This window comes from Tachyglossus aculeatus (assembly GCF_015852505.1).
Source record: "Tachyglossus aculeatus isolate mTacAcu1 chromosome 12 unlocalized genomic scaffold, mTacAcu1.pri SUPER_6_unloc_3, whole genome shotgun sequence".
In the NCBI taxonomy this organism is placed as follows: Eukaryota; Metazoa; Chordata; class Mammalia; order Monotremata; family Tachyglossidae; genus Tachyglossus; species Tachyglossus aculeatus.
In genome coordinates, this window is record NW_024044830.1 from 355,858 (window position 1) to 365,140 (window position 9,283).

The window sequence follows — 9,283 nt, forward strand, 5'->3', positions numbered from 1 at the left end:
ACAAGTTGGCAACATATAGAGACAGTCCCTACCCAACAGTGGGCTCACAGTCTAAAAGGGGGAGAGCAAGTAGAGGAGCCATGTTTAGAGGAAATCCTGTTGACTCCCAGCCCAGAAATTTATCCTGGAGCCCCTGTCCTCAGCTCGAAGATTTATATATGGTGCCTTGAAATGTGCCTGGAGAAAGAAATTTCCTCTCTGTGATGGTCCAGTTTCTGACCCTGCCACATTGTCTCCTTCTGCTGTTCTCCATCAAGCAACCACCTCCACCCTTTTGTTGTTCAAAACCGAATATATTTCTTAGTGCTCTTGGCTCTGGCCACACACCAGCAGGGGTCAAATCCCAGTCTGTATTTTGTCAGCTGTGGTTGCTATCTAGGTCTGAGGGTCATGGCGGGTGGATTTCCTTATAGAGAAGAGAAGCAGGCTGAGAGCCAGCTGCTAAAGCACCCAAAGCATGAAGGTCGGGTCTGTCAGTTATGGGAATCTGCTTCCCCTCAGCTGGAAAGAGTGGATATTCTTTTACAGGCTGTACAAGAACACGGGCTCTGAGAAATCAGATTGTACGGCCTTCCAGAGCCTCAGAGAGAAGGTCCAGGGCGTGTCTTCCGGGACAGAGCCTCCTGCTCCATACCCTCACTGCCCTTCACCGGCAGGGGGAAGATGTTTTGGCCCGGAACGACTTTCTCCCAAGGCCCGGAGTCTGGAACCCAACCTGCCCAGAAGAGCAGATCATGGAAACTTACATCCTCCTCGATGACAAAAATTTCCTCCAGCTTAAGACACCCGACTCTACCTCGAGGCAAAGGGCCTCCAACTCGTCAGCTCGAGGAGAAGGATCAACGTCTGAGGGAGCAGAGCCTCGCACGCTCTGGCCATGGACGAATGGCGGGTCCCGAAGAGGAAGCCCTTGAGAAAACGGAGCCAAAATCTGCCAAGTTGCAGACTAAGACTAGGGTGACTATGACCTCCTGCCAGCCCCCTCTCCTCAGCCCCAACAGTTATAGCTCCCTGGATCTGAGAATTCCAACCTCTTCCACCAGCCCTGTTCCCAAGCAGAGTGAAGCCGAGGGACCGACAGCATCGTCCCTAGAGCAGGGATACCCAGAGAGCCGCATGCTTCAGGTGGGAGGGCAGGATGCCCACCAAGAAGACGTCCTTAATGACTCTCCTGAGAGGAGAAGCTTCAGCCGTCGAGGGTCCAGTCCCTCGGGGTCCTCGCTGATCAAGGACCCAAGCCGCAGGAAGGACCCAGACCACAGCGTACCGGAAGTCATGCATGGCGTTTCTAAGGTTCTGAGACTCGAGGACTCCCCCCAGGCTGAAAAGTGAAATGTGGGCACTAGAGGACCACACAGATGCAAAGCGCCATCAGTCTAGAGCTGGGGAAATTCCTTCCTTGAGGCACAGCGATAGGGACGATACCAACACCTCACCCCCGCTGGCCCCTCCTTCCTCACTGGGTCCCCCAGGTCTCTCCAGCCCCAGACATCCGGCCCCAGCCATTCCACCTTCCCCCACTCCAGGGTCCCTGGAACAAAGACACCAGAAGCCACGGAGGTCGGTTACATGGTTTGACAGGAGGATGGAGTCCTTCCTGGAGCTCAGTTTGAAGCCTGGGACCACCAGGGAAAAATCAAGCATGGCGACATGCCCGAAGAATCAGTTAAGGCCCTGGAAACCATCTTGAAGAGAAAGCACGTGGCTTTTCTTTCTGGGCTTTCTCTCATACGTTACCTAACTGGGCCTGTCACAGTGTACCCAGTAGGGCTGATCGGGCTGGCTGCGAGAACAGGCCACGAGCCTACCCCTACTGGAGACCATCCTGACTGCAGTGTGGCCGACTGGGTGAAGGGGGTGGCAGCTGAGAAGGCCCATATCTTACCCGCTGCTGAATGCCACCAGGCTCCAATGGACAGCGGAGAGCGCCGCCACCCCCAGGAAGCACAGAACCGGGCCAGACCTCGGAGCCAAACCGTGTGGGCCCAAGGACCGAAGAACTATGGGCCAGGTTCCCGCCCCATCAACTCATCATTCTGCCCTCCCAGGTCTGCAGGCCACTTAGGACCTACCACATCTACACAGAGTGGGAAGGAGGATGCTGGAGAAGCCCACAGCAGGGCCTCTGTCTCTGCACTGGCTGAAGAGTTCCCAGGACCAGCCAAATACAGGGGCCCCATTTCTTCCACCTTGGGCCCAGCGAGGGCCAGCAAGAGCAACCAGGCATCACCTCAAGCTTCATTTTTAGCCAGGCTGAAGATGTGGCTCAGTTCTCTCGGCAAAGGCCAGCAGTCCAACATCAGCCCCAAGGCTTGGGTGATAATGGGCTCAAAGCAGCCATGCAAGTGGAGCTCAGCATCCAGGAACAACAAACCGCCCTTTCAATCAATCAATCATCATCATCATCATCATCAATCGTATTTATTGAGCGCTTACTATGTGCAGAGCACTGTACTAAGCGCTTGGGAAGTACAAATTGGCAACATATAGAGACAGTCCCTACCCAACAGTGGGCTCACAGTCTAAAAGGGGGAGGCAGAGAACAAAACCAAACATACTAACAAAATAAAATAAATAAAATAGATATGTACAAGTAAAATAAATAGAGTAATAAATATGTACAAACATATGTACATATATACAGGTGCTGTGGGGAAAGGAAGGAGGTAAGACGGCGGGATGGAGCTGGACGAGGGGGAGAGGAAGGAGGGAGCTCAGTCTGGGAAGGCCTCCTGGAGGAGGTGAGCTCTCAGTAGGGCCTTGAAGGGAGAAAGAGAGCTATCTTGGCAGATGGGCAGAGGGAGGGCATTCCAGGCCAGGGGGATGACGTGGTCCGGGGGTCGACCGCGGGACAGGCAAGAACGAGGCACAGTGAGGAGATTAGCGGCAGAGGAGCAGAGGATGAGGGCTGGGCTGTAGAAGGAGAGAAGGGAGGTGAGGTAGGAGGGGGCGAGGTGATGGAGAGCCTTGAAGCCGAGGGTGAGGAGTTTCTGCCTGATGCACAGATAGATTGGTAGCCAGCGGAGATTTTTGAAGAGGGGAGTAACATGCCCAGAGCTTCCTGGACAAAGACAATCAGGGCAGCTGCATGAAGTATGGATTGAAGTGGGGAGAGACACGAGGATGGGAAATCAGAGAGAAGGTTGATGCAGTAGTCCAGACGGGATAGGATGAGAGCTTGAACGAGCAAGTTGAGAGTCTCTTTCCTGAGAGTCTCGCTCCCTTCTCTACGATACTAATTCGTGGGGCTCACCCCCCAGGTCCTCTCACATCGTCCTCAAGACATCTTCCTGGGCCCCGGGTCGCTAGGCCCAGGACCCCCTAAACACTGTACGAAGATGGCCATTCAATCAGAGGCCTTCCTGTACCCCAGGGGAATCAGCCAGTTGTCACTGGAGCACAGCGTCCAGCTTCATTCTCCATCCTGGGCTTGTTGAAAATAAATGGTTCTTCCTGCAGGAAAGCTGGGTCATTCATTCATTCATTCATTCATTCATTCATTCATTCATTCACACATTCAGTCGTATTTATTAAGCGCTTACTGTGTGCAGAGCACTGTACTAAGTGCTTGGGAAGTACAATTCGGCAACATATAGGGATAGTCCCTACCCAAGAATGGGCTCACAGTCTAGAAGGGGGAGACACAAAACAAAACAAGTAGACAGCTGTCAAAACCATCAGAATAAGTGGAATCATAGCTATATACACATAATAATAATAATAATAATGATAATAATAATAATAATAACATTCGTTAAGCACTTACTATGTACAAAGCACTGTTCTAAGCCCTGGGGGGATACAAGGTGATCAGGTTGTCACATGTGGGGCTCACAGTCATCATCCCCATTTTACAGATGAGGTAACTGAGGCTCAGAGAAGTTAAGTGACTTGCCCAAGGTCACACAGCTGACAATTGGCAGAGCCGGGATTCGAACCCATGATCTCTGACTCCAAAGCCCATGCTCTTTCCACTGAGCCACGCTGCTTCACATCGTTAACAAAATTAACAGAGTAATTAATATGTACAAATGTACACAAGTGCTGTGGGGAGGGGAAAAGGGTAGGGCAGACTGAGGAAGGGGGGCGATCTGGAGGGGAGGAGGAGGAGAGGAAAAGGGAGAGCTCAGTCTGGGAAGGCCTCCTGGAGGCTCAGTTTGGGAATGTATGTTTTCCGTCTGTCCCACCGAGACTGGGCTGTGTCCTAGCTAAGCATTGGAAGTTGGGCCCCGGGCATGTCAGGCATGGGTGTTCCCTCCTGCTGGAGGGATGCAGTATGGCTTGGTGGATAAACCATGGGCCAAGAGATTCAGGAGACCTGGGTTCTAACCCCGACATTGCCACATCTGCTGGGTGACCTCGAGCAAGTCGCTTCACTTCTCTGGGCCTCAGCTACCTCATCTGTAAAAGGGGATTAAGAGTTTGAACCCCATGTGGGACAGGGATCGTGTCCAACATGATTTGCTTGTATCTATCCCAGTGCTTCCAACAGTGCTTGGCACATACTGAGTGCTTAACAAGTACCATTATTGAGGCTGTTGGTCTCACTAGGAGTTTGGGGAGAAGAACAGGCATGTTGAGTGACGGGTTGTGGAAGTCAGGTGTAGGAAAACTAGGGGACAGTCCACTGTGGGCAGGGAGCATGCCATTTATTAGTAGCCTTTAGATCTATTAGGGGTTTTGGGTGGTACAGTAGGGAACATTCCTCTGACAGGGCACAGCATGATTCCATGACAGAAGATGTGTGAGCTTTGTCAATGTGTAGGGTGAGTATGCAAACTGAGTTTTCCTTACCTTCTGTGGGATTCTGTGGGAATGTAGTCCCTGTTCTACAGATGACCAGGGTGAAAGACTGAAACATCGGTCTTTAGCTCCTGTGTAATCTGGAGTGACAAGTTTCCCCTTGCTGCCCTGCAATGTTTATTTCTTTAGCTCACATTCACCTCATCATCAGCAATATCATATACAAACCCACAGAAAAATTAGAAATGAACATAATTGTAGTCTATGTAATGCACACACACTGTCTCTATGTGTTGCCAACTTGTACTTTCCAAGTGCTTAGTACAGTGCTCTGCACACAGTAACTGCTCAATAAATACGATTGAGTGAATGAATGAATGAACACACACACATATTATATATACTATATGCGACTATAGAGGTACATCTATCTTTATAATTTCCCTTTGAGTTTATTAACTATTTTAATCACCAGTTAAATTACATGGCGATCTCAGCATCTGCGTTGTCCTGATGGTTACCAAGAGGCAGGCATGAATATAGATACATGTTCTGAATTAACCAGCAGCAGGGTGTAGTGGATAGAGCACAGGCCTGTGAGATATTACGTCCTGGGTTCTAATCCGGGCTTTAATACTTCTCTGCTGTGTGACCTTGGGCAAGTCACATAACTTCTCTTTGCCTCAGTTCTCTCATCTGTAAAATAAGGATTATTTTACACACCTGTAAAAAATGGGGATTAAGTATATGATCCCAGTGTGGGACAGGGACTGTGTCCAACCTGATTAATTTGTATCTACACACCTGTAAAAAATGGGGATTATATGATCCAGTGTGGGACAGGACTGTGTCCAACCTGATTAATTTGTATCTACCCCAGCACTAAGAACAATGCTTGGCAAATAAAAAGCACTTAACAAGTACCACAATTATTATTAGGTTTAAGAGTCACCCAGTAAGGATCTATCCTTCTGGGAACACAGAGTAGAAGAGGATTTTGGTTCAGAATTGGACTGCCTGGTCTCTTAAGTGTGGCTAGATTTTCACTACCAGTACCATTGACACAAAGGGCGGCTATATGTTCATCTGTAAATCCGAAAATCCATATGTGAAGAATTTTTTAGCCAAAGGTAGGATTTCACAGAATTCCAACCAATCAGATGTTTACATTATGTATTTTGGCTGGAATGTGATTAGGGAAACAAAAACTGCTCACTATTGGCTAAAAAGCTCTCCATCACCTTGCCCCTCCTTACCTCACTTCCCTTCTCTCCTTCTACATCCCAGCCCACACATTCCTCTACTCTGGTGCTAATCTTCTCACTGTGCCTCTTTCTCTCCTGTCCTGCTGTCGAACCCTGGCCCACAACCTACCTGTGGCTTGGAATGCCTTCCCTCCTCAAATCTTCCAAAAAAACACACTTCCCCCCTTCAAAGCCCTACTGAAGGCTTACCTCCTCCAAGAGGGTTTTGCAGACTAAGCCCCTCTTTTCCTCAGCTCCCTCTCCCCTCTGCGTTTCCCTGACATGTTTCATTTGCTCTACCCCCACTCCTCGCCCCACAGCACTTGTGCATATTTGTACACATCTATAATTCTATTTATTTATATTGATGCCTGTTTACTTGTTTTGATGTCTGTAGCCCCCTTTCTAGACTGTAACCCCTTTGTGGGCAGAGATTGTCTCTCTTCATTGCTGAATTGTACTTTCCATGCACTTAGTGAAGTGCTCTGCCCACAGTAAGCACTAAATAAATATGATTGAATGAATGAATGAATAAACGAATTAGAGAATCTGAGCTTGTCTGCATACAGGATATGGTGGAGTCAGACGAAGTGCCTTGTACTTCCTGGGGCTTATCAATGGACTCTGTGGTGACCCCAATGCAAGTTTTTCTTTAACTCAGGGTTTTGCAACAAAACAGCCCCTGGGTTTTAAAAATACCAGCTCTGCAATAAAAATTCAATTTGATAAGTTGAATTTTTTACTCAGAGCCCTCCTGAGCAACAAGATTTCCACAGTTCAGTGACCGATATTCATATACATTTTATTGGTGCATCTTGGAACTATATTTGATGAAAGGTCAAATCCCACATGCTCCCATGGAAACCACTGACAGTCATGTCAATGATATAACATACTGACCTATGAAACATTAAAGCATTCTGTACAATCAGTATTTGAACTGTTACTAAATTCAATTAGTGAAGTCTTACCGAAGGCAGTCAATTTGAGCTAAATGCCTTAACCTGAGTATTTTTTTCCCTTCACTTCATTCTGCTTAATACTTCCTTCCTCATGGCAGCATGACTGTCATCACCAGAGATGAGCTCTGGAAGTCTCCAAACTACTTCTCAAGGGTCAATCAACACTCTAAAAAAACATACACACCACTTCACCGAATCAGAGGAGCATTGCAGGCTGATGACGAGTCTCAAGCAAACTGACGTGATGACGATGATGATGATGGTATTTGTTAAGCACTTAATATGTACCAAACACTGTTCTAAGCGCTGGGGTAGATACAGGGTAATCAGGTTGTCCCATGCGGGGCTCACAGTTTTAATCCCCATTTTACATATGAGGTAACTGAGGCACAGAGAAGTTAAGTGACTTGCCCAAAGTCACAAAACGGACATATGGCAGAGCAGGGATTAGAACCCACGACCTCTGACTCCCAAGCCTGTGTTCTTTCAACTAAGACATGCTGCTTCAACGGCCTGCTCCAGTAAAGCCAGTGAAGCCATACAAATAACCCAGAATTCAATTTGGCAACACAGAGCCACATTATGCCAAAGGATTCTGCTATTGAGGCAGCACACTGATCAAAGACATAAAGAAAAGAAAGAAACTAGAAAACCAAATCAAGGAGCTGGCACATCCTTTGGAAGACTGACAGAGGAGATATCAGGCTCCAGATCCCTTCACCTCTCCCAGCTCAGACCACAGCATTCCCCAGCTTCTAAATTTTGCAGGAAAGAGCCACCACACATTGCTTGTAACCTAGTTGTAGGCAGGGAATGTGTCTCTTACAGTGTTATATTGTCCTCTCTCAAGAGCTTAGTACAGTGCTCTGCACACATTAAGCACTCAAAGAATTTGAACAACTTGACTGGCTGTCTCCATGGATCCACTTTATTGGATGTGGCACAAATTGTTTGGTGAAGAGACAAGGGAAAGGGATGGTGGATTCGTAGGTAAATTTTACAACAGTGGTGACTGCTTCTAATACAAAGAACAACTAGGTAGATTCACTGCCATGTTGTTGTTGATAGAAAACAGTTTTTCATGGTATTTGTTCAACACCTACTATGTACCTGGCACTATACTAAGCACTGGGATAAACACAAGCTAGGTTGGACATATTCCATGTCCATGTCCCACTTTGGGCTGACAGTCTTGATCCCCATTTTACAGATGAGGTAACTGCACAGCGGTGAAGTGACTTTCCTACTCCTAAGGTCATACAGCAGGCAAGGGGCAGATATGGGATTAGTACCCAGGTCCTTCTGACCTCCAGGCCCATAATAATAATAATGATAATGGCATTTATTAAGCACTTACTATGTGCCAAGCACTGTCCATGCTCTCTTCATTAGGCTATACTGCTTCTCTTCCTCTGGCTAGGAAATTTGTAGTGTTGGTGACATTGATAGATCCGGGATCTAACCGGATGCATCTCTCTCATCTTAGTCCTCAACTCAGCCCCAAATCAGGGACATAGCTTGCTTCCCCCTCGCAGGGCAGTTTGGACAGTGTTTTCCCTGGTGGAATGCTCCACATCCTCCTTACCTTTAGGCCACTGCTCTGCCACCAGGAAGCCCAGGAAGATGCCATCTTCATCTTTCCCTGTTCTTACTCTTTTTTCCCTGTCATTCTTTCATTGTCATATTTATTGAGCGCTGACAGTGTGCAGAGCACTGTACTAAGCACTTGAAAATTACAATCCAGCCACAAAGAGAGACAATCCCAACCCACAACGGGTTTACAGTCTAGACAGACTGTCGGAGAGGGAATGCAGGGCTGGGAGAACTAATGACATGATCACTCATAGCGTATGGTCATCATGGTCACCATCCACAGGGCAGTCTGCTAGGGACACCTACTCCCTTAACCTATTCCAACACAGTAGTCTGGGAATCAGAATGTCATGAGTTATAATTCTGGCACCACCTCTTTCCTGCTGTGTGACCTTAGGCAAGTCACTTCACTTCTCTGCGCCCTCAGTTTCCTCATCTTTAAAATGGAGATTGTCCGTGAATCCCATGTAAGATAGGGATTGAGTCCATTTTGATTAGCTTTTATCTACCCTAGAGCTTAGTACAGTGCTTAGCATTATAGTAAACACTTAACAAATACCATGAAAATAAAGGAAAATCAGAACAGTAAGCTGTCGGATTTACCTGTGGTTCAGCTAGCAGACACAATGCGAAGTGCTTTCTGTTTCTGAATGAACTGTTGGAGGCAGGACAGTGCTAGTAAGGTAAGCTCAGGAACTTCTTGAGAAATGGTAACCAAAGAGCGACAACAGAATGCTCAGT

General features: G+C 47.6%; 1 protein-coding gene across 1 annotated transcript; it reads left to right on the plus strand.

Moving 5' to 3' along the window:
• Window positions 1–756: 756 nt before the first annotated feature.
• LOC119921544 lies at window positions 757–5,257 on the plus strand. The gene is given in 4 exon segments (XM_038741684.1): window positions 757–1,314; window positions 1,316–1,616; window positions 1,619–2,374; window positions 5,229–5,257. Coding segments are annotated over 4 exon segments (1,644 nt in total).
• Window positions 5,258–9,283: the final 4,026 nt, after the last annotated feature.